The following is a 25,490-nucleotide window of genomic DNA, read 5'->3' on the forward strand; positions in this document are numbered from 1 at the left end:
TCCAGACTTACTGCGTAGGGAGAGGGGAAGGGAGGAGGCTTCAGGATGCCAGGCTTAGCATCACTTTGCTGTTTCTGGCCACTGGAATTCCATGTCATCCTGCATAATACCTCTTTTTCCAAATTATCGAATCCTCTCTACAATATCCATTTCTATCTCTATGGATGAAAATTAATTTATTTCTTTTTCTTTCTTCCATTTCCTTTTTCTTTTTTCCTCCTTCCTTCCTGCATGCCTTTCTATCTTCCTTCCTTTCTTTCCTTTTTTTTTTTTTTTGGTCTTTTTGAGGGTGCACCTGCAACGTATGGAAGTTCCTGGGCCAGGGGTTGAATAGGAGCTGTAGCTGCCGACCTACACCACAGCCACAGCAACGCAGGATCTGAGTCTTGTCTGCGACCTATGCAACAGCTCACAGCAATGCCAGATCCTTAACTCACTGATCGAGGCCAGGGATCAAACCCATGTCCTCAGATACTAGTCGAGTTGTTACTGCTGAGCCACAACAGGAACTCTGGATGACTTTTTGCCTCACTCTTCCCAAACTATAACATAAGCCAAGGAGCTGATTACTTGTCAGATTTCTCATCTCAGTCACCTTGGCCCTGCCTTGGCTCTCTAATTCCAAGGTCATTTCCCTTTGGCCATACTCCAACATGGACGAGCTCTAAGACCCCCATGCCACAGCAGAGACCTCTGACCTCTTCACCTGCCATCCGTTACCCTCCCATCCCCCGGCCCTGCCACTTTCCTCCCTGGGCCTTTATCACCTGGGTTCTCCCACACTCTTAATACATAATGAGTATACAATCTTTTTCTTTTTTTTTTTGGCCTCCCTGTAGCATATGGAGTTCCTGGGCCAGGGATCAGATCTGAGCTGCAGTTGTGGCCTACGCTATGGCTGCAGCAACACTGGATCCTTAACCCACTGTGCTGGACAGGGATCAAACCTGCACCCCAATGCTTCACAGATGCTGCTGATCCCATTGCACCATGGGGACTCCCATAACGAGTATATAGTTGTTACAGTTTACTATCACCCACCAGTTCCTTCTACCTTAACCATTCCTTTTACCATTAGGGGTACCTCCTGAGCACCATGTCTGGTGCCAGAAACTTGGGGTACAGAGATGGCTCAGAGACTTCATACACATGGTCTCCATTTTTTTTTTTTTTAGCATGAGAAAGTTCCCAGGTCAGGAATCAAACCCATGCCATAGCAGTGACCCGAGCTGCTGCAGTGACAATGCTGGATCCTTAACCTACTGCACCACAGCACAAATCTCTTTATCCCCCAGTCTTCAGTTGACCCGTCTACACTAGCGAAACTGCTCTCTTGAATAACCAGGACCACAATCCAGTGACCTTTCCCTACTCCTCAACTCACCATGTGTTACCAGCTCTCCTGTGCATCTCAGCATTTCCCTCTCTCTATACCTTCCTGGCTGTATCTTCCACCTCTTCTACTTCTGTTCCTGGTTCTTTCTTTCTCCTGCCCCAGCTCTGCTCATTAAGGGTGAATCCCTAGAAATAAGTCCAGTACTTCCCCCTCAACCCTCATCTTCGCTCTGAAAGCTTCTTCGGCCTGGCTTCAGTTGTTTCAGCAGAGATAATTCACAAATTAATGGTTCTAGCCAGACCTTCCACTACAAGGTCCACAGAAAAGACAGAAAATGTGTAAAGAGAAGAGCAGAACGCCATGTTCAAGCACAGCTGATGGGAGTTCCCATTGTGGCTCAGCAGTAACAAACCTGACTAGTTTCCATGAGTACTGGGTTAGATCCCTGGCCCCACTCAGTGGGTTAAGGATAAGGCGTTGCTGTGAGCTGTGGTGTAGGTCACAGAGGAGACTCGGATCTGGTGTTGCTGTGGCTTTGCCATAGGCTGGCAGCTACAGCTTCAATTCAAACCCTAGCCTGGGAACTTCCATATGCTGTGGGTGCCCCCCAAAAAGAACAACTGATGCCCCCCCAAAAGAACAACTGATGGTGTTCCGTTGTGGCTCAGCGGGTTAAAGACCCAATATTGTCTCTGTGAGGACTCGGGTTTAATCTCTCGCCTTGCTCAATGGATTAAAGATCTGGCATTGCCATGGCTGTGGCGTAGGTTGGCAGCTGCAGCTCCAATTTAACCTCTAGTCCAGGGCAGCCCTAAAAAGAAAAAAAAAAAGAACGGATGACAAGCAGTCATCAAGGTGTCCCTGGGCTGGTTTTTTTTTCTTCCCCTTTTTGGCCACCTGAGGGCAGATGGAGTTCACCTGAACTGCAGCTTTGGCAACACTGCATCCTTAACCCACTGTACCAGGCTGGGAACTGAACCTGAATCCCAGTGCTCCAGAGATACCACCGATCCCATGGGAAGTCCTGGGTCTTTTTGTTCTAAATTGCTACAGATACATCTCTGTATTGATCTGCCTCTTATAGAGCATGGTTGGCCAATTCACAATTAGTTCATTTTAAGACAGAACACTTAATCAAGAGCCTGATACCTGTGCTGAATGAGTACAAGGGATCTATGCCTGGACACCAAACTCAAGAGGCTGGGCTCCATAATGTTGTCACTTAGTGTTGACCCTGCCTTTAGTTTCTAGGGAGTATAAATGGACACTTTTGAAAAACTATTTAAAGCCATGGACCACCTCCTCAGAAAAATGAGCTACTCATGAGATCTTGCATGTAAATATATTTATTTCTTGGCCACTATATGCAGCATCTTAAAGTAAGATCTTAGTTCCCAGACAGGGATTGAACCTGAGGCCAAAGCAGTGAGAGCACCAAATCCTAACCACCCTGCATGTAAACTTAGATTGGGGGAGTTCTTGTTGTGGTGCAGTGGAAACAAATCTGACTAGGAGGTTTTGGGTTCTATCCCTGGCCTCACTCAGTGGGTTAAGGATCCGGCATTGCCATGAGTTGTGGTGTAGGTTGCAGACGCGGCTCAGATCTGGTGTTGCTTCGGCTCTGGTATAGGCCAGCGGCTACAGCTCCGATTCGCCCCCTAGCCTGGGAACCTCTATATGCCGAGGGAGCGGCCCAAGAAATGGCAAAAAGACAAAAAAGAAAAAGAAAAAAGAAAATGACTAGGATCTAAATCAATATTTCTCCAAAGAAAATATATAAATGGGGAGTTCCCTGGTGGTATAGTGGTTAGGATTTGGCGCTTCCACTGCTGCATCCTGGGTTCAATCCCTGGTCTGGGAACTCGGATCCATATCAAGCTGCTGCATACCATGGCCCCCCAAAAAAGACTTAAGAGGACATAAACCAATGAGCGCTAAGACTTTGGCTTCTGACAAGACAGCCTTGAGTGAGAAAGAATGGTGAAAATCTAGTTTGGCTATGATGGGCTGAATATGGAAGAAGCATTTTAGAGTTCAGAGCCCTGGACACAGGTTGGGCTCCTCTGGCTGGTATTGGATCCATCACGGCAGAATGATGTCCTAGCAACTGACTGTACCCTCTGGCTCTCTCTGGGACAGGAAAGACAGTGACTCATACAACTGAGCCAAGCTCCACCAGGAACCACCCACTTAAAACCTATCCATTCATCTACTAAACAAACATTTATTGAGCATCTACTGCACATCAGCCTTTGTGCTAGGCACTGGGGATAAAGTGATTAATAAAATAGATTCAGTTTGAGGGAGGAAGACAGGTATTGCTACATACAATGTAGGTGATTATAAGTGTGATAAATGCTACTTGGCTCCAGTTGCCTGTTGTCACACGGGAATGTGGAGATGGTGACAGAGAAGGCCTGAGGGCCAGAACTGACAATGAGTGAACTTTGTTCTATTTTTCTTAGAACCAAAGGATCAGAGTGGGGCCCAAATAACCAGGTCAGACCAATGACCACTGCAGACTTGCTCACAGCAGCAAAGGGAAGCAACACCACTTTGTGCCATTAAAGGCTGCCCAAGTCTTCAGCCACGGAGCCTGGCAGTGAGGCCTACTTGCAACTGAATAATAGAGGATAAACAAACACATATATACTAAAGCACAAACCAACAACATCGTCTCTCTCATTCTCGCTCTCATACATATGCTAACTCATGCTCACCTGCATATGCACAACACATCATCACAACAGTAACCCACAGTCTCCCAAAGCAATAGAAATAAGAGCAAAAATAAACCCATGGGACCTAATCAAACTGAAAAGCTTTTGCACAGCAAAAGAAACCAAAAAGAAAACAAAAAGACAACTTTCAGAATGGGAGAAAATAGTTTCAAATGATGCAACGGACAAGGGCTTAATCTCTAGAATATACAAGCAACTTATGCAACCCAACAGCAAAAAAGCCAATCAATCAATGGAAAAATGGGCAAAAGACCTGAATAGACTGTTCTCCAAGGAAGATATACAGATGGCCAGCAAACACATGAGAAAATGCTCAATATCGCTGATCACAAGAGAAATGCAAATCAAAACAACCATGAGATACCACCTCACACCAGTTAATAAGTCCACAAATAACAAGTGCTGGAGGGGGTGTGGAGAAAAGGGAACCCTCCTGCACTGTTGGTGGGAATGTAAACTGGTACAGCCACTATGGAGAACAGTTTGGAGATACCTTAGAAATCTATACATAGAACTTCCATATGACCCCACAATCCCACTCTTGGGAGTATATCCGGACAAAACTCTACTTAAAAGAGACACGTGCACCCGCATGTTCATTGCAGCACTATTCACAATAGCCAGGCCATGGAAACAACCCAAATGTCCATCAACAGATGATTTGATTCGGAAGATGAGGTATAGATACACAATGGAATACTACTCAGCCATAAAAAGAATGACATAATGCCATTTGCAGCAACATGGATGGAACTAGAGACTCTCATACTGAGTGAAATGAGCCAGAAAGACAAAGACAAATACCATATGATATCACTTATAACTGGAATCTAATATCCAGCACAAATGAATATCTCCTCAGAAAAGAAAATCATGGACTTGGAAAATAGACTTGTGGCTGCCTGATGGGAGAGGGAGGGAGTGGGAGGAATAGGGAGCTTGGGGTTATCAGACACAACTTAGAACAGATTTACAAGGAGATCCTGCTGAGTAGCATTGAGAACTATGTCTAGATACTCATGTTGCAACAGAACAAAGGGTGGGGGGAAAAAAATGCAATGTATATAACTTGATGCCCTTGCTGTACAGTGGGAAAAGCAAACAAACAAACAAAAAACAGTAACCCACACTCCCAGACTCACACCTCCAAAGTGTATACACACATTCCATGAATATATACACAGAGGTCACCATACTGGGCTGGCTGCTGTTCCACTCCTCACTTTCTGGGGTGCTGGCGGTGGGTTGTCCCTCTGGATCCTTTCCTCCTTCTTGCTTCTCCTATGGAAGACAAGCCTGATCCCAGCTTCTTGTCCTCATGGATTGGGGTGAAGCCCCAGCCTCGATCCCTTGGCCCCTGCCTAGCTCTCCAGTCACATGATGTTCTGCCCTAAACAGGTGGAATGTCTTCGAGGCCACCAGCAGGAAGGCAGCTCCAGCAGACAACTCCCTGCCACTTGGGGACAGATTTACATGAGCACCCCCACCTCCAGTTACACAGCCTGACTGCAATCTACAATCCGCCTCATTTCCAGGTGGAGAAGCTGAGGACACAACCACCTGCCTTGTGTTAATTTTGCCTGCCCAGTGGAACTTTCAGGCTCTGTCTCTTCCAGTTTCTCTGCAGCTACAGAGACCTCTGTCCCCTGGCCTCTGGCCCAGTGACTAGGCTCCAGTGACAAAGCTTTCCATCCACCTGCTCATCTACGTGGATACTGGTTCATGCGAATGTGACTTAGCCCTGTCACTAAACTGAGATGGGAGCTCTAGAAAAACAGAAGAGTGATTTATTCATCTTCCCCCAACCAACTACAGGACTTGCCTCAGGTGGGACCCCAAAATATCATGAGTGAGTCATGCGGTCTTCTCTAGCCCACCCCAGTGATCTGGATTAATGGAGGGGATGGGGGAATTGAAGTATAGCCTCTAGCCTCCCCCTTCCCTCCCCACCCCTCTTCCTACCATGGCCTCTGGCTCTGAGTCTTCCTCGGATGGGCTCTGATAGTCCCTGTGTTTCCTCTTCTTCATGGGTTTGAGGAGCTCAGAAGCACTGGTGCAGGAGTTGTTCTGGCCTGAGTTCTCCACTATGACTGACCTGAAGGAGGGGAAGCCTGAAGGAAAGAACCACCCACCCTGCACCACCCACTCTCCTAAGCCAGGAACAGGAGTGGGGCTTTGGGGCCCAAAGGCAGAGAAGTTGGATTGCAATTCCTTCCCCTTACCGCTCCTGAAACAGTTGGGGGCAGCCATCATTAGAGGAACCAGGATCTGGACCGGCGCCTTGCTGAGGCCCACACGTCTGGCATTGGCAGGTGCCATCATCCTCTGGCGGGTCCCGAGGGGGATCTTCTGGAGCGGCCTGGGGGAGATCCGCTGTCGGGGGGGTCAAAGGGGCCTCAGGCCTCCCACCTACCGCTTTCACACTCAGGCCCCTCCCACCTGGGAGCCCAAGTCCCCTCAGGTCTGTCCTCAACCTTGGTACCGCCCCCTGGGGTTCCCCTACGGGACAGGCGCCCCCCCAAGGCTTCTGCACCTTGGGCATAGGCGCACCTGCAGGAACTCGGGCCACGCCCCCAGTCTTGCCTCCTCAGGGATGTCAGGGCTCCCCATCACGCTCAGGGGCCCAGCTCCGGACCTGGGGCTCCTACCTGGCTGTTGGGGGCCCGCATCAGCGCCTCCCGCCGGGGCCTCGCCATCTTCGTACTCGGCCACGCCTTCCCGCCGCAGCTCGGGGCTCGGGGGCTGCTCTGCTCCCACCATGTTCGGAGACGCATACTCGCTTATCCGGAACTGGAGCGCGAGAGGGTCAGAGGACCGCGACTCCTGTACTGGCCCCTAGACCCATCTCCAGTCAGCATGATCCGCCTCCCGCCGGCTCACTGCAAGCCACGCCCCAGCAGCCCGCAAGACTCTGTCCCTGGGAGGTCCACCTAAGCCTCCAGTCCCGGCACCTGCAGGCCTCTGCTCCAGGGAGCCTCACTCCAAGCCACGCCCCCAGAACCCATTCCCCACAAGCCACGCCCCTAGGACCCCCCAAATGTCTTATCCTAGGTGCGACACACTTCAAGCCACGCCCTCAGAGTCCCACACTCCAAGCCCCACCCCCAGAATCCTCCCTCTCCCCACCTTCCGCCTCAGGCCCCACCCCCGGGCCCTCAGGCCCCACCCACAGCTGCAGCTTGCTGAGCCCAGCCAATCCCCACAGACACTGACCCTCAAGCCACTCCCAGAAGGCGGAGCCGCGGCCTCTGTCCACTCTAGGAGCCGCACTGTGCTGGTGCTGGGGCTGGCCGCCGGCCCGGCGCTTAACTGCGGCAGAATGGTGGCAGTGACAGGTACGCTACCGGCCACTCGCTCTGGGGCGCCAACATGGATCGGCTCTCGCGGAAAGCAGGTCACATCCAGGGCACTGCTGGGCAGACCAAGGGTGGCTGAACTCGCTGCGAACAGATACATGGATACGACAAAGGTGAGCCTGATGGACCTGCCCCAATCCTGCCATGCAAGTGTGTAGGCAGGTAAAAAGCATCATCTCCTTCCCAGGAGCCCCCAGGATGCTTCTGCTCCCCAACTCCTGGCTTGGCCCACCTGGAATGATGAAGGCAGTAGTGGGCAGGTGAGAGCCGGAACCTGGACTGTCTCTGGCCACCAGGTGCACGCTGACCTCTCCTGTGGAGGGCCCCTTCAGTGTCCTCAGCATCTCCATTTCAGCATGCCCCTCCATCCTGGCAGGCCTACAAGTGGAACCCAGCCCCGCAGGTGATCAGGGAGGGAGGGGCTTCCTTGAGGAGGAGCTGCCCAGCCTCAAAGAAAAAGCTTCAGCCCTGAGGGGAGTAGGGTGTTTTAGGAGCACAGCTTCAAGTCTGGCTTCTAGCTCTAACCAGGTCACTCAGGTGAGGGTCCTGACCAGGCTCTGCACTTCCCCCAGTCTCTGCAAGACAGGGATGTGGGAGGGTGCTTTGTAAACTGATGTGCAGAGCTGACTCTAGGGTGTGAGTCTCAGGCCAAAGTTCTGCCTGGCCAGCTGTCTCATGACACAGCCCAGGCCAAGTCTAAACTCCCCTCTTTCTCAACCCCCACCTCTATCCCCACTAAAATTATTCTCTTCTCCCTCTGGAGATTCAGAATCCGCAAGTTCCAGATTCTCCCTCGAATTCGTTTTCCTGGGAAGTGATCTTTCCCGATCACATTCTTTAATGCCCCCTGCCCACACTCTCTCTAATCCCAAGCACAGAGTGGGCACTCAAACATTTGTTGAACAGATGCTTGCATCTGAAGAGCAAAGAGGTAAGGTATGAGGACGCAGGCAGTGCATGAGTTTGCTTTAATAAAGCAAGGGCGGGAGTTCCCGTCGTGGCGCAGTGGTTAACGAATCCGACTAGGAACCATGAGGTTGCGGGTTCGGTCCCTGCCCTTGCTCAGTGGGTTAACGATCCGGCGTTGCCGTGAGCTGTGGTGTAGGTTGCAGACGCGGCTCGGATCCTGCGTTGCTGTGGCTCTGGCTTAGGCTGGTGGCTCCAGCTCCGATTCAACCCCTAGCCTGGGAACCTCCATATGCCGCGGGAGCGGCCCAAGAAATACCAACAAAAACAACAACAAAAAAAGACAAAAGACAAAATAAATAAATAAATAAATAAATAAAGCAAGGGCAGTAGAGACATTTAGTGAAGAGCCGGTTGAACTGGTAAATAGATGGGGAAAAAAGCCCTAGTGACATAACAAATACACTTAATACCTATTATTTACTTAGCTCCTAAATGACTTCCCAGGACATCTAGTAGGATCTTCTGTGATGATGGAAATGTCCTGTACCTACGCTGTCCAACACAGTAGCCACTAGCCACAGAAGGCTACCGAGCACTTGAAGTGTGGCTAATGCAACTGAGGAACTGAATTTTAAATTTCTTTTAATTTTAATTAAACTTAAGTAGCTACAGTAGCTGGCCACAGTTATTGTTTAGCACAGAACACCTCTGTACACATTCTAATTGGTCTGTCGGCTCTACCTCCAAAATACAGCTCAAAGTCTGAGCACTTCTCCCCATCTCCACTGCCACCAACCTCCATCAGCATTCCTTGGATTTCTGAAATCGCCTCCTAATCCATCTTCCTGCTTCCTCTCCGGCCCCTGCTACAGTCTATTCTCCAGTAAGAGAAAACTTTAAAAATGTGGAGCAAATCACATAATTTCCCAACCTATTTTTTTTCCCCTTGGGATAAAATCAAAGATACCCTATAGGATCCAACCTCTGTCCTCCTCTCTGACCTCATCCTCCACCACCCTTCACCTTGCTCTCCACCCTTGACAGACTCTGGTTTCCTTCTATTGCTTGACAAATAGTCCCGCCTCAGAGCCTTTGCTTTGCTGTTCCTTCTGCCTAGAATGCTTTTCCCTAAGCTCTGTTTGGCTGCCTCCTTCCCATTCATTAGGCCTCAGCTCAGTGGTCACCTCCCCAGAAGAGGTCTTTGCTCAGCACTCAGTTTATTTATTTATTTATTTTCTGGTCTTTTTTGCCATTTCTTGGGCTGCTCCCACGGCACATGGAGGTTCCCAGGCTAGGGGTCTAATCAGAGCTGAAGCCACCAGCCTACGCCAGAGCCACATCAACGTGGGATCCGAGCCACGTCTGTGACCTACACCACAGCTCATCACAATGCTGGATCCTTAACCTGCTGAGCAAGGCCAGGGATCGAACCCGCAACCTCATTGTTCCTAGTCAGATTCGTTAACCACTGAGCCATGACAGGAACTCCCATCACTCAGTTTAAAGCAGCACACACACACCTCATGCCATCTCACTGCCACTTATCCCATGACTGTGCTGATTTCCTTTACGTCCATCACTGCAGTCAATAATGATTTTCATTTATTTATTTGTGTTTGATTAGTCATCTCCATGTAAATATATGTCCCATGAGGGCAAAGACTTTATCTGTCCTGTCCACTGCTTTATCTCTAACACTTAGAATAGTCCCTGGCATACAGTAGGTGCTGTGTTGTATTTCAGCAGTTTGCACTTGTTAATAAAAAGCAGTGTCTGAGTAGAGTTCCTGTTGTGGCTCAGCAGGTTAAGAACCCAACTAGTATCCATGAGGATGAGGTTTCAATCCCTGGCCTCTCTCAGTGGGTTAAGGATCTGGCGTTGCCACAAGCTGCAGCACAGTTCACAGATGTGGCTCAGATCTGCTGTTGCTGTGGCTGTGGTGTAGGCTGGCAGCTGCAGCTCCGATTCGACCCTTAGCCCGGGAACTTCCATATGCTACAGAGGCAGCTCTAAAGAGAAAAAAGAAAACTAAACAGTGTTTGAGTAAGGGATGTTGGTTGCTTTAAAGTGTTAGTGCTTGACAATGGCTTCTGGCATACAAGTTAAAAGGAAAGAACACAGATGGAGGCTTAAGACAGAATTAAGTTAGTTGGAACCTAGGCTCCCCCTCTTAGTGCCTGTGATTCAGAGTAAGCAGCTGCCTTCCCTGAGCCTAAGTTTCCTCATGTGTAAACTGGAGGTGGGAGTTCCCGTTGTGGCTCTGATTAGCATCCATGAGGATGCAGGTTTGATCCCTGGCCTCAATCACTGGCTTAAGGGTCCAGAGTTGCCATGAGCCCTGGTATAGGTCACAGATGTGACTTGGATCTGGTGTTGCTGTGGCTGTGGTGTAGGCCAGTGGTTACAGGTCCGATTTGACCCCTAGCCTGGGAACTTCCATACGCTGCAGGTATGGCCCTAAAAAGACAAAATAATAATAATAATAATAATAAAATAAAATAAAGGTGGTAATGGTATCTGTCTCCAAGGACTCTGATGAGGATTAAATGGGAAAAAACTATGTAAGGCCATGACACCAGCAGGTCTTCAACAAACACCTGTTCTTTTCCTTTTAACAGAAATTTTGAGAAGTTTGGTAGCTCTAGTAACCAGTAATCTGTTAGGTTTAGAACGATGGGTAATGGGGTCCTACTATACAGCACAAGGAACTGTGTACAGTCTCTTGGGTTAAAACATGATGGAAGAATGAAAAAAAAAAAAAAAGAATGTGTACGTGTGTGTGTGTAGATGCGTCACTTCACTGTACAGCAGAAATTGAAGGAGCAATGTAAATCAACTATACTTGAATAAAAAAATTAAAAAGAAAAGTAATCTGCTTGTTAGCAAAACAAGCTTGCAATGGCTGCTGTCTTTCCTACCCTCCATCCCTCCCTCCTGCTCTTCTTAGGCACTGATTTATCTTTCAGCTTTTCCTTCCTAAAATACAGAATACATCCTCTATATACAGAATGTATAATGAGATGGGCAAAGGTTTAGGAGTTCCCACTGTGGCTCAGCGGTAATGAACTGGACTAGTATCTATGAGGATTTGGGTTCAATCCTTGGCCTTGCTCAGTGGGTTAAAGGATCGGGCATTGCCATGAGCTGTGGTGTAGGTTGCAGATGCAGCTTGGATCCTGTGTTGCTGTGGCTGTGGCGTAGGCCCATAGCTACAGCTTCAACTCTGGGAACTTCCATATGCTGTGGGTGTGGCCCTAAAAAGACAAAAAAAAAAAAAAAATGAGGTGGGAAAAGGTTTAGACATGTAACCTGAGTAATTAAGGCAACATTCAAACCAAGGTTTGTTCCACTCCCTTCCTGCCCTTTTTAAAAACAATTATAAAAAAGCATTCCCTAAATTTCAATTCCAGTTATTTTGCTTTGCACAGCTGACAGAGTTGTACCATTTTAAGTTCTCTTAAATGGAGTTAATCTTTTTTATGCAAAACATTGGCAGTCATCAGGAGTGAATGTGGTTACTCCTGAAAGAATTCCATCCTGTCTCAAAGCTTATGATATATTTCGGGTCTGTTAAGGGAGAATGACTGAGGGAATTGCCTTTCTCTTCAGGTTTCTGCCCGTTCTTTTCAGCAGACATTGGAGGGCCAAGTGCCAGCATCCTTCTGTGCCCCGGGAATAGTCTCAAGCAAGAGAACGTGCTCTTATGAAGCCTACATTCTAGAAATAAGGGCTAACGTTGAGGCTAGAGATAGAAATTTAAAAACTGTCATGTACAGATGGCAGTGAAAAACCACAGAACTGAGTGTAAAGAAAAAGGTGGGAGCCTTGCAGCTGACCAAGATTCATAGGTTGGGAAGAGGAGGAAGATTTAGCAAAAGAGAAAGAGGCTGCAGTGAGATGAAAGAGCATCCAGAAGCATCTGGGCTTCTAGAGGGCTTTCTGGGAGAAAGTTTTCTGGAAGGTGGGCCTGCTCAATGATGTTAAATGCCACTTGTCAGATCAACTCAGGTGCCAGCTGAGAGTTGACCATTTAGCAATAAGGAGATCATCAGAAGTCTTGACAAGCACTATATCAGAGGAGCTAGGGACACAAAAGCCTGATCAGAGTGGGTTCTAGAGAAGGAGCATCAATTAGACCAATTTTTTTTTCTGACTTTTTAGGGTCGTACCCATGGCGCATGGAGGTTCCCAGGCTAGGGGTCCAATCGGAGCTGTAGCCACTGGCCTACAACACAGCCACAGCAACGCAGGATCCGAGCTGTGTCTGCGACCTATACCACAGCTCACAGCCACACTGGATCCTTAACCCACTGAATGAGGCCAGGGATGGAACCCATGTTCTCATGGATGCTAGTTGGGTTGAACTATGACAGGAACTCCAGGTCAATATTTTTTGAGCCTCTGCTCTGCGTCAGGCACTGTTCTAGGCAATGCAGATTTGCAATGAACAAAACAGACAAAAACCTCTATTACGGAGTCTAGTGGGGAAACAGTAAGAATTGGTCCTTGTAAGGGGACGTGAGAAAAGGAAGTGGAAACAATGGGACTAATAACTCTTTCAAGGAGTTTGATGCGAAGGAGAACATGGGTGTGGGAGATGGTATCTGACAAGTGATGAGTTCTCAAGGAAGGTGTGTTTTTTGTGCTATTTTTTTTAAATAGAAGATGCTACAGCATGTTTGTAGCTGATGAAAATGAGTCTATAGAGGAAGAAACTGACAGAGCAGGGGAAAAAGAATAATTCTAGAAGACAAATCCTTGACGGTGCAGGAGGGGAGAGGATGCAGTGCACTTGGGATGTTTGGGACCCATCACATGTGGCTCTGGGCTCCTGGCTAGCAGCACCTACTGTTTCTGTTTTTCCCCAGCTAGACCATTAACTCTTCTGAGACCTGGAACTGCCTTCTCTGTGATTCGAATTCACTTCTCCTGTACCACTACCACCCCCCAAATTTGCAGCTCACAGAGTATTTTCATAAGCTTTATCCCAGGAGGTCTATACAACAGCACAGCCAGTCTAAGAAGGCTCCCAGGCCTGAGCCCAGATGCCAGGAATCCATCCACTCCCTCCTATAACCTGCCACACCACTTCTGTGGCCTCTGCACATTGTTCCTTCTGTTTGGTACCATTCCATATCCCATATGTCTGAAAAATTCCTGATCATCCTCCAAGATCCAGCTTGAGTGACACCTCTTCTCTGAAAGGCCCAGAATCTACCCCCCAAACAAAATCAATCACTCCCTCCACTGTTCTCCATTCCACCAGTCTAACTATGCATTATCTTGTCAGCCTTCCCCCAGACAGAACAAAGTACTTAAGAGCCTGATCCAGAGACTGCATCCACAAATAGTGAGTGAATGAATGAACAAATGAATGAAAGAGCTGGGAGTGAAGAGTGTTCAGTAACACAAGATGAGGTTGGGGGAGTTCCCACCAAGGCTCAGTGGTAGGGAACCTGACTAGTAACCATGAGGACGTGGGTTCGATCCAGGCCTTGCTCAGTGGGTTAAGATTCGTGAGTTTCAGTGTAGGGAGAACACATGGCTTGGAGCCCATGTTGCTGTAGCTGTGGTGTAGGCTGGCAGCTCTAGCTCTGATTTGACCCCTAGCCTGGGAACTTCCATGTGCTGCTGGTGCATATGACAAAAAAGACCAAAAAAAGAAAAAGAAAAGAAAAAAGAGAAAAGAAGAGGAGGCTGGGAGTTCCCTTGAGGCACAGCAAGTTAAGGATCTGGCATTGCCACTCTAGTGGCTTGGCTCACTGCTGTGGCACAGGTTTGATCCCCTGGCCCAGAAACTTCCACATGTGGTGGGCGCTGCCAAAAAAAAAAAAAGAAGCAGCAGCAAGTGTTTCTGAAATCCATAAAAGACTCAGCTATTCTTGCCTTAGGGGCTAGACTATCATTTCCTCCTTCCGGGTTCCTCAGAGGCTGGAGGAGGAGGGGAATAAATTGGGAGGTCCCCGGCTACTATGAAGGTTGTCACTGGCCTTCACAGGAGGTCTGTCAGCAGTCAGCTCCTTTCCTCTTTGAATTGCCCTTGGCCGGGGAGCTGCCTCGCCCACGTGCGTGCGAGGTCTCCTGGAAGCAGCCACCTGCTGACGAGTTGATATGGGACATAAAGGACAATTTGGGACATCTCTGCAGGACCTTTCCAGAACTTCCCTTGGGACAGGCAGAGAGGCCTCCGATGAGGTTACATCAGCAGTTTAACTTCCTCTGCCTAACCACCCTGCTGTTTTCTCTCCCCTACAGGTGATATTCCCAGGGGCACCTGATAAACCTACACTCAAATCTCCCTCCCGGAGTGTTTCCAGGGAACCCGACCTCAAACAACCCTTGGATGCCCAGCCCAGACGGGTGTCTGGCACATAGCAGATGCTCAATAAATATTTATTGAGTGAATGTGTCCGTATTTATTTCTCTTGGTCTGCTAAGGCTTCCCCCAACCCCTTGCCCGTCGAGGCCTCGCTGGCAACACTCAATAAACGCCCTCGCTCTAGGTGTTGGGGGTGGGGAGCTAGCGCCCCAGACAGACACCCCCAACACACCCCAGCAAGACTGAGCACCGCAAACTTGGGGCCTCGGCCCTGCCCCCCGCCGCAGCTGGGGCGGGAATGCAGGAGAGAAGGAAGGATGCAGGCTCCAGGGTTCGGACCGCCGCCCGCCTTCCGTGTCCTCGCGGGACTAGTGTAGACGGCAGCAGGCGGGGCGGACACTGATCCATCAGCCCCGCAGAATGGTTACTTTTTTAAAACGCCAAAATGGCGGAATTCTTTTTATTCTTTCCCTTTATGGCCAAATAATAACAGTGATTCAATTTTCCGTTAAAAAATGTGAAATTAACGGTAGGAAAGAGAAAGTTTGCCAAATGACCCATTTCCTAAGAAAATCAAAACCCCACTCTTTACACCCTTTCTTCTATTAATGAAAAACTCTTATTGATTGTATTTCTCGAAAAACCGAGTCACCTCCCTCCCCACCTCCGGATCGCCGCCAGCAACAGCACAGCGGACGCGCTTGCCTCGCCCTCGAGCCCCGCACCCGCCCAGATCCCCTTGCAGTCCCGCTCTCCCGAACCTCCTTCCCGGTCCGTGCACCCTGCCGGAGGCGCTCGGGAGGAGCGACGCTCCGGGGCCTCAGACCCGAGCACTCGCAGTGCCGGGAGGGGCCGGTCGGCGCGGCACCCCGCACCCCGGTGTCCCTACCTGCAAGGCCCGCATGCGGCCGCCGGGAGCCGAGCTGCTGTCCGAGCCCCGCGTGGCGCGCGCCTGCGCGCACAGAGGGGCGGGCCCGCCTCCCCGCAGGACGCGGACCGCAGACCGCGCGACAAGCAGATTTGAGGGGCGCGGGTCGGGGGCCCTCTTGCCAGGCCCTGGCCGCCGGGGCCTAATATCCTCTAGCCCCGGGGCCGGATTGCTGCGCCTGCAAGGCAGGTCGAGATTCTCCCTGTCCCCCACCCACTGCAGCACAGCCAGCGGCACGCAGCGGAGCGCGGGGACCACCGAGCCGGAAGAGAGAACCTGGTGGGCCCCTGAGCTGAGTGGTCAGTGACGAAAGACTAGGCTGCATTCCCGCACGCACCCTGGTCGGGTCACTGCGCTGTCCAGTGCGCTGTCCAATGCCTTCCAAAGGTGCCTGCCCCACCTGGGGAAGGGGAGCATAAGAAAATCTCCTCTTGGGCTCCGATCTTGGCCTGGCCCTGGTTGTCTAAAGGGCAGCATTAACCGCGCCTGCGTTTGGATGACCCATCGCCATTGGTTGGTGGTGTGACCTGGGGCACATCACTTTATCCTGTTTATCCTGGTCCTCCATTTCTCTCCCTCTCTCTCTCTCTTTTTTTTTTTTGTCTTTTGTCTTTTTTGTTGTTGTTGTTGTTGTTGTTGCTATTTCTTGTGCCGCTCCCGCGGCATATGGAGGTTCCCAGGCTAGGGGTTGAATCGGAGCTGTAGCCACCGGCCTACGCCAGAGCCACAGCAACGCGGGATCCGAGCGGCGTCTGCAACCTACACCACAGCTCACGGCAACGCCGGATCGTTAACCCACTGAGCAAGGGCAGGGACCAAACCCGCAACCTCATGGTTCCTAGTCGGATTCGTTAACCACTGTGCCACGACGGGAACTCCTTTTTTTTTTTTTTTTTTTAAGGGCCGCTCGCGGCATGTGGAAGTTCCCAGGCTAGGGCTCGGAGTTGCAGCTGCCGGCCCTCACCAGAACAGCCACCAGGGATCTGATTCTCGGCTGCGAGCTACACTACAGCTCACAGCAATGGCAGAGCCTTAACCCACTGAGCGTGCCAGGAATCAACCTGCATCCTCATGGATACTAGCTGGGTTCCTAAACCACTGAGCCAAAAGGGGAACTCCCCATTTCTCCATTTGTAAAGACTATATCACCTACTTCATAGCATAGGGTTTGTTTGTATCTTTTTTCAGTAGTGGTGTCTGTGATGGTGTCGCCTTGAGTTAGACATTGCTCCTCTGTACTTCGATTTCCTTGGTTGACTTAATTAGTCAAAATCTCATTGGTTCTTTTCTTTTTTGCTCTTTAGGGCCACACCCTCGGCATATGAAGTTCCCAGGCTAGGGGCTGCCAGGCTACACCACAGCAACTTGGGATCCGAGCCACATCTTTGACTATACCACAGCCCAAGGCAATGCCAAATCCTTAACCCACTGGGCAAGGCCAGGGATTGAATCCAAATCTTCATGGATACTAGTCGGGTTTGTTTACCACCCTGAGCAGCAGCAGGAACTCCCTCCTCATTGGTTCTTATAGCACGAAATACTTTTCTTTTTTTTGCTTTTTTTAGGGCCATACCCGAGGTACATGGAGGTTCCCAGGCTAGGGGTCTAATAGGAGCTGTAGCTGCGGGCCTACACCACAGCCACAGCAGCCCCAGATCCCAGGTGTGTCTGTGACCTACACCACAGCTTGTGGCAACACCAGATCCTTAACCCGCTGAGTGAGGCCAAGGATTGAACCGGAAACCTCATGGTTCCTAGTCAGATTCATTTCTGCTGCGCCATGACAGGATCTTCATGAAATACTTCTTACACGTGGTAGCTGTTACGTCACACAAATTTGTGTAATTAGAGAGGTTTAGATACTGCAAGCTCCAAGAGGTAAGAAACACACTTGTTTGTGTTTTCCTGGCACCTAGCACAGAGCTGGACAGTAGTGGGTGCTCAACGTTGTTGACCGATTAACGATGTACGGCCACTGCAGATGAAAACAGGGCAACTCTTGGTACAGCCCAGAGTTATGCCCTACTCCCACACCAATGATGTAATTGAATCCCTTCTTTTACAGAAAAGGATACTGGGGTCTATCCGGCCTAAGGTCATAGTCAAGGTAGAACCTCCAGGTTCCTTTCAGTCTAGATGAGAAAAGGGTTCCCAGTTAACTGTAGGCAAATTCCCCAAATTGTTGCGATCAAGTTTCAGTTTATGCAGACTTTATTCTGGTTGCCACACCAACACATTACATGTGTTCTTCCTTATTGCTGTGTCAGTTTTTAATCACAACTCAGATTACTGGGAACAGGATTGCAACAGTTGAGGATGCTGGTTGTCGTAACGATGGAAGTCTCTTTAATACACACCAACAACCACTCATTTTTCTCTCATCTCTACCCAGGCTACGCTTGTTCTAGATTCCCAAAGGTTTATTTTATATATTCAGAAGATTAAAAGAAAGTGATGAAACTACACAAACATCTCAGTAAGGAACACATCTTTTTAGTCTAGTGGAATCTGGGCTAACGTGACACAGGAATAAACAACTAATTTGGGTTTGAGCTGCTAAGATGTTTTTATTGCCTGTTAACAGTATTTGGTGGTCTTGATAGCTTTGGTAGGCCTGAACACTTTGCTCCTCCCAAGTGAATGTGATTTGGGGAAGATTCTGCCTCTAATACAGCCAGAGTTGTTGCACTGGTCCAGTCTGCCCTCAGGAGCAAGTTTTCAAGTCCAATCCTTCCCTCAAGTCACAGCCCCCAGTGTCTTCTCCAAGTTAACCCCAAGAGTGGATCCCCAATTTTTTTTGAAAGGTTGAAGAATAGAAGCACGGAGAAAACTGTGTTTGTGAGCAGCCCACGCCTTTCTGTTCCTACAGGAGATTTTAATTCACCATTGGGGCAGTCCGGGTACTTGAGGAAAATCACCAGGGTGTGACCTTTTTCTAAGTGGGAAACACCTCTGTTTCCAGCGATACAGCACATTTTGCTAACAGGGAATGCTTTCTTTCTTTTCCTTTTTTTTTTTGCTTTTCTCAGGGCCACACCCACAGCACATGGAGGTTCCCAGGATAGGGATCGAATCAGAGCTGCAGCCACCAGCCTACACCACAGCCACAACGCCAGATCCGAGCCTTATCTTCGACCTACACCACAGCTCATGGCAACAATCGATCCTTAACTCACCGAGCGAGGCCTGGGATCAAACCTGAAACCTCATGGTTCTTAGTTGGATTTGTCTCTGCTGCACAATGGGAACTCCGGGAATGCTTTCTAACATAAGCTAAACACCTGAGAAAACAGCATAAAGTACTATAAGGGAGGAAGGAAGGAGAGAAAATGGATGGCTGAACTTGCAAGGGGAGGTCAGGAGGAGCCAGAAACAAAGAGGGAACAGAGCAACCAGGGGGTGGCCCAATGTCTCTCTTGTCCTGGAGGTGGTTATTGGATAGACACAGGAACCAACTGCTAGGGACCTAGGTTTCATCGCACAAATGATGAAAGATGGCATCTTGGGTCCATGAAGTATTGGTGGGAGTTGGAACTGAATCCCCTATGTAAAGGCTGATCCCTGACTCCCAGATTATCTACCTGGGGGCCCCATGGTGGGAAAGGCAGGGGAAGCACATGTTTCCAAATATAAGTATTTTCTACTTCCCCCCAGGCATGCATTATATTTTCCAAAGCATCAGAGACAAAATTTATATTTGGCTTTGGAAATTGAAGCTTATGTTTGCAATCACTAGAAAAATCTGTTTCAGTGAGGGCCAGAGCCTGGGCTCTTTTCCTTACCCAAATTCAGCTAAATATCTGAATCTTGTCCTCAACTTACTGATAGAACTCATGTTTTATGATGCTGAGGAACTCGATGAGAAAAGAATCAGGAATTCCTTGGAGGTGCAGCAGGTTAAGGATCTGGCCTTGTCACTGCTGTGGCTCGGGTTCAATCCTGGCCCAGGAACTTCTATACGCCATGGGCATGCCCCCCCACCCCCCGCAAAAAAAAAGATAAAAAAGAAGATTCAATTGATTATGTTTTTTTTGTCTTTTTACCTTTTCTAGGGCCGCTCCTGTGGGATATGTAGGTTCCCAGGCTAGGGGTCTAATCAGAGCTGTAGCCGCCGGCCTACGCCACAGCTCACAGCAATGCCGGATCGTTAACCCACTGAGCAAGGGCAGGGACCCAACCCGCAACCTCATGGTTCCTAGTGGGATTTATTAACCACTGCGCCACGACGGCAACTCCAAGCTTTTTCATTGATGCTGAACAAATTACCACAAAATTAGTGGCTTAAAATGACACAATTTAATCTTGTAGTTCTGGAGGTCAGAAGTCCACAATGAGTCTTAAGGTGTCAGCAGAGCTGGCTTCTTTTGTGGAGGCTTAAGGGAGAACTCATTTTGTTTTCTAGTTTCTTGAGGCCATCCACATTCTTTGGCTTGTGGCCCCTTCATCATCAAAGTCAGCAATGACTCGTCGTCAAATTTGTCATTTCACATCACTGTGACTATAATTCTTCTGCCTTAATTTTCCATCTTTTAAGAAATTTTGTGATTACATTGGGCCCACCCCAAAAATCCAGGATAGTCTATTTTAAGGTCAGCAGATCAGTAAACTTCAGCCTATCTGCAACCTTAATTTCCCCTTGCCATATAACATAGCATACTTATAAATTCTGGGATTTAGGATAGCAACATCTGTAGGGGAGCATTTTTTTGCCTACCACATAATGAAGCTGGTCAAATAAATAATCCTTTCACAAAGTTTTTCTCTGTGAGTCTACTTTGTAAATAAGTTCATTTGTGTCATTTTTTTTAGATTCCATGTATAAGTGATATCATATTTGTCTCTGACTTACTTCCCTTAGTAGTAATCACTTAGTGATAATTTCTAGGTCCATCCAAGTTGCTGCAAATGGCATTATTTCACTCTTTTCTATCTCTGAGTAGTGTTCCATTGTGTATATGTGTATGTCACATCTTTATCCATTCATTTGTTGATAAGACATTCAGGCTGATTACATATTTTGACTATTGTAAATAATGCTGTTACAAACACTGGGACACATGCACATTTTCAACTTGAGTTTTCTCTGGATATATTCCTAGGAGTGGGACTGCTGGATCATCTGCTAATTCTATTTTTATTTTCCTTAGGAGCCTCCATACTGTTTTCCATCGTGGCTATTTCCACCAGTGGTGCAGGAGGGTTCCTTTTCCTCCACACCTTTCCAACATTTATTATTTGTAGACTTTTTTTTTTTTGGTCTTTTTGCTTTTTCTAGGGCTGCTCCCCCGGCATATGGAGGTTCCCAGGCTAGGGGTCTAATTGGAGCTGTAGCCACTGGCCTACGCCAAAGCCACAGCAACGCAGGATCGGAGCCGAGCCTCATCTGCAACCTACACCACAGCTCATGGCAACACCAGATCCTTAACCCACTGAGCAAGGCCAGAGATTGAACCTGCAACCTCATGGTTCCTAGTCAGATTCCTTAACTACTGAGCCACGATGGGAACTCCTAGACTTTTTGATAATAGCCACTCCGACAGAAGTAAGGTGATACCTCATTGTAGTTTTGATTTGCACTTCTCTAATAATTAGCAATGTTGAACATCTTTTCATGTGCTTGTGGGCCATATGTATGTTGTCTTTGGAGAAATGTCTATTTAGGCCTTCTTGCCCACTTTTTAACTTTTTTTTTTTTTTTTGCTATTAAACTGCATGAATTGTTTGTATATTTTGCAAATTAATCTCTTGTCAGTAACATCATTTGCAAATATTTTCTCCCAGTCTGTAGGCTTTTTATTTATGATTTCCTTTGTTATGCAACATCTTTTGTTTACTTAAGTCCCATTTATTTTTATTTCCATACTGTAGCAGACAGAACCAAAAAAATACTGTTGAAAACATGTAACATGATCTGTGTGGCCAGAGTATTAGCAATGAACACCCACACGGCCTAAGGTGTGGTTGCTAAATACCATTTTCAAACAAAAATAACCAGGGCTCCTGGGAGAAATGCCTTGATTCCAGGTTTGGGACTAGAAATATGAGCCTGGAAATCTTATGCCAGAAAGCAAAACAGCTGGTAAGATTATTTAAAGAACTCAGGGAATTCCTGCTCTGGCACAACGGGATCTACTGCGTCTCTGGAGTGTTGGGATGCAATTTTGATCTCTGGTCTGGCACCGTGGGTTAAGGATCTGGTGTTGCCACAGCTGCAGCATAGGTCGTAACTGTGGCCTGGATTTGATCCCTAGCCCAGGAATTCCACATGTCCTGGGATGGCCAAAAGAGGAAAAAAAGGAAAAACCAAAAAACCTCAGGAAGTAACTTGAGTTGACTCCCACTGACTAAAGATAAAACAAGGCAACAACAAAAACTGAATCATAAGCTGATAAAAAGCCTCCAGAATAACGACTCTGAAATTTTAGCATGCCCCAGACTCACCTGGAAGCATTAAAAATGAAACCTCTATAGCTGGGCTCCACCTACAGAGTTTCTGATTCAGAGAGTCTGGGGTGGGTATTATTGAGAAATTTTTTTTCATCTTTGTAGGGCTGCACCAGTGGCATATGGAAGTTCTCAGGCTAGGGGCTGAATCAGAGCTGTAGGTGCTGGCCTACACCACAGCTCATGGCAATGCCGGATCCTTAACACACTGAGTGTGGCCAGGGATGGAACCCACATCCTCATGGATACTAGTCAGGTTCGTAACCCGCTGAGCTACAATCCGAAAAATTTCATTTCTAACAAGTTCCCAGATGATGCCGATAATTCTGATCCCGGAGCCACACCTCGAGAACCACTACTCTAGGTTTATTAATTCACAGGGAACACAGGGGGCAGAATATGCTAAATGATGTCATGAGGGTGCTATCAGCAAAATCAAAACTAGGAAACTCAATAGTGACCTTCAACAAATACACTGCAAGGATAAGACAAACAAAAAAACACAACACCTGGAAGATCCTATAGATGAACAGGACTTAAGGAGTCTTTTTAGAGGTATATACTGAACTATCTTCAATAGAAATGTCTAGGATTTCCTCCAAAATTATTTAGAATAAGTGTAGGCATATATTGTTAAAGTTGTCTGAGTACAGAGGACACTCACCACACTATTTTCAAGACCAGCATTTTGTACTTTTCCTGAAAATGCAAACATATTAAATATATTTCATATATACATATATGTAAAGATATAGAATATATTTAAAAGTTCCTGTTGTGGCTCAGCAGGTTGGGGACCCGAGGTGGTCTCTGGGAGAATGCAGATTCAGATCCCTGGCCTCGCTCAGTAGGTTAAGGATCTGGCGTTGCTGTGAGCTGTGGTGTAGGTTGCAGATGTGGCTTAGATGTGATGTTGCTTGTGGCTGTGGTGCAGGCTGGCAGCTGCAGCTCCGATTCATCCCCTAGCCTGGGAACTTCCATATGCCGCCCATGTGGCCCTAAGAAGGGGGGGAAAAAAAAGAAAAATAGTACACTCAAGGCTATTCAGGAATGACTGGCAAGGAGTAGTGACACTCTAATATTTGGGCCCTTCATTTAGCAACTCAACTTTGCTTTTCTCTCAACTGGCTAGAACATTAGGGTTTTTTGACTATTCCAATTACAGAAAGTTTTATAAAAAAGGCAGCTATTATTTAATAAGTGACTGTGCCAAGTGCTTTGATAATTATAGACATTTACTCCCCACAATATCAGAAGATACTTTTGTCTTTTCTAGGGCTGCACCTGCAGCATATGGAAGTTCCCAGGCTAGGGGTCCAATTGGAGCTGCAGCCGCCAGCCTACGCCACAGTCACAGCAACACCAGATCCAAGCCGCGTCGGTAACCTACACCACAGCTCACGGCAACGCTGGATCCTTAACCCGCTGAGTGAGGCCAGGTGTTGAACCCACAACCTCATGGTTCCTAGTCGGATTAGTTAACCACTGAGCCACAATGGGAACTCCTTGAAGACACTTTTATCATTTTTTTGCTTTTTAGGGTTCTCCACATGTGGCATATGGACATTCCCAGGCTAGGGGTCAAACTGGAGCTGCAGCTGCCCACCTACACCACAGTTCATGGCAATGCTGGGTCCTTAACCCACTGAACAAGGCCAGGGATTGAACCCGTATTCTCATGGATACTAGTTGGGTTTGTTACTACTGAGCTACAACAGCAACTCTGAGGACACGGCTTACGTTCTATTACACATTCCTCTTATTTATGTAAAAGTTGCCTCCAGTTCCCGTTTTGGCCATTGGCTTGGGAAACCACTGACCTGTGTTCTGCAGTAAGAGTACAAACTGCCATGAAAGCTCTCCCTTCAGCAACTTTCTCAAACTCCAAAATGATTCCTTCTCTTCCTAGAAACCAAACACCTCTTTTGATCTGACCCCTGGAGTTCCCACTGTGGTGCAGTGGGATAAATGCTGTCTCTGCAGTGCCAGGACACAAGCGGGACCCCCAGGCCGCCCGGGGCGGTGGGTTAAAGGATCCAGCATTGCTCTTGCTTTGGTTTGGATCTGATCCCTAGCACAGGAAAAACAAACCAGTTTACCCTCTACAGAAAACACTTCCTTAGAGTAGAATGCCCATGAAAAGAACTTAGGGGAAAAAAAAAAAAGTTAATAGTGGGTGACAGTTTGATAGGAACTGGATACTTAATAGGCTCTACTTATCCTCCACAAATTGATTGTGAAGGGAAAAAGCGACTTTATAAGTCATTCAAATTATTATTACCATGTGCCACTAGATAAGATGCATCAAGGATAGAGTCACATTCTTGATATTTCTGCAAAAAATGCAATCATAAGGAGACATCAGACAAACCCAAACTGAAATGTTAAAAAAACAAGTCCTTTACTCTTCAAAAATGACAAGGTCAAGAAAGGCTGAGGACCTGTTTCAGTTTATTTCTGGTTGTGTCTGGGGCATGTCAAAGTTCCTGGGCCGGGGACCGAACCTGAGACACTAGCAGCAACACAAGCCATCATGGTGATGTCAGATCCTTCATCAGCTGTGCCATAACAGAACTCTGTATCTGTTCCAATTTATTTATATTTTTATTTATTTTGCTTTTTAGGGCTCCACCCGAGGCACATGGAGGTTCCCAGGCTAAGGGTTGAATTGGAGCTACACCTGCCCGCCTATGCCACAGCCATAGCAATGCAGGGTTCGAGCCAGATCTGCGACCTACATCACAGCTCACAGCAACACCAGATCCTTAACCCACTGAGTGAGGGCAGGGGTTGAACCCACAGCCTCATGGTTTCTAGTCAGATTCGTTTCCACTATGCCACGATGGGAACCCCTGGGCCTGTTCCAGTTTAAAGGAGACTAAAAATCCTTGACAATAAAATGCTGCAAAGGATTGTGGCCAATGGAAAAAAATGAAAGACATTGGACAAGTGACAAATATAAATATGGACTGTGAATGAGACAAGATAACATCAAAGCTAATTTCCTGGTTTTGATATGTAGACATTATAGTTATGAGAATGTCTCTGGAGATAAACTTTTTTTTTTTGTCTTTTTGTCTTTTGTTGTTGTTGTTGCTATTTCTTGGGCCGCTCCCGCGGCATGTGGAAGTTCCCAGGCTAGGGGTTGAATCGGAGCTGTAGCCACCGGCCTATGCCAGAGCCACAGCAACTCGGGATCCGAGCCGCGTCTGCAACCTACACCACAGCTCACAGCAATGCCGGATTGTTAACCCACTGAGCAAGGGCAAAGCGTCTGACGCTTTACCATAAGTTCCTTGGTAATGACCTCAAAGATGAGTGCAAACATCACGTTAATGGTAAATAGTCCAACTACAAATAAGAGCTTTAGTGTAAGGTATACTTAGTATCACTTGACTTTGTAAAATTCAGATGAACCATGACCAAACTACTCGGAAGTATGTTTTCTAGGTTTGCA

The 25,490-nt window shown here is 47.8% G+C and overlaps 1 protein-coding gene and 1 long non-coding RNA gene across 5 annotated transcripts in view; one reads left to right on the forward strand and one right to left on the reverse strand.

Annotated features, from left to right (window-relative positions):
• L3MBTL1 (L3MBTL histone methyl-lysine binding protein 1) overlaps window positions 1-7,837 on the reverse strand; it is a 32,308-nt gene extending 24,471 nt beyond the window's left edge. For 2 of the 4 annotated variants that reach the window (XM_047771065.1, XM_047771063.1), the window contains exons 1-4: window positions 6,726-7,139; window positions 6,300-6,450; window positions 6,040-6,172; window positions 5,274-5,358 (exon numbers count right to left, since the gene is read on the reverse strand). In XM_047771065.1, the coding sequence (XP_047627021.1) occupies window positions 5,274-5,358; window positions 6,040-6,172; window positions 6,300-6,450; window positions 6,726-6,837 (481 nt within the window). In that variant the 5' untranslated portion in view covers window positions 6,838-7,139. Of the gene's footprint in view, window positions 1-5,273; window positions 5,359-6,039; window positions 6,173-6,299; window positions 6,451-6,725; window positions 7,140-7,290; window positions 7,518-7,665 lie in introns of those variants that run through there. The other 2 variants (XM_047771066.1, XM_047771064.1) reach the window with 2 other exon arrangements.
• On the forward strand, window positions 7,314-14,747 carry LOC125122571 (uncharacterized). The gene is made up of 2 exons (XR_007133840.1): window positions 7,314-7,546; window positions 14,598-14,747. It is a non-coding gene; the product is annotated as an uncharacterized LOC125122571 (long non-coding RNA).
• Window positions 14,748-25,490: the final 10,743 nt, after the last annotated feature.

Source organism: Phacochoerus africanus, chromosome 3 (assembly GCF_016906955.1).
Source record: "Phacochoerus africanus isolate WHEZ1 chromosome 3, ROS_Pafr_v1, whole genome shotgun sequence".
NCBI classification, from domain to species: domain Eukaryota; kingdom Metazoa; phylum Chordata; class Mammalia; order Artiodactyla; family Suidae; genus Phacochoerus; species Phacochoerus africanus.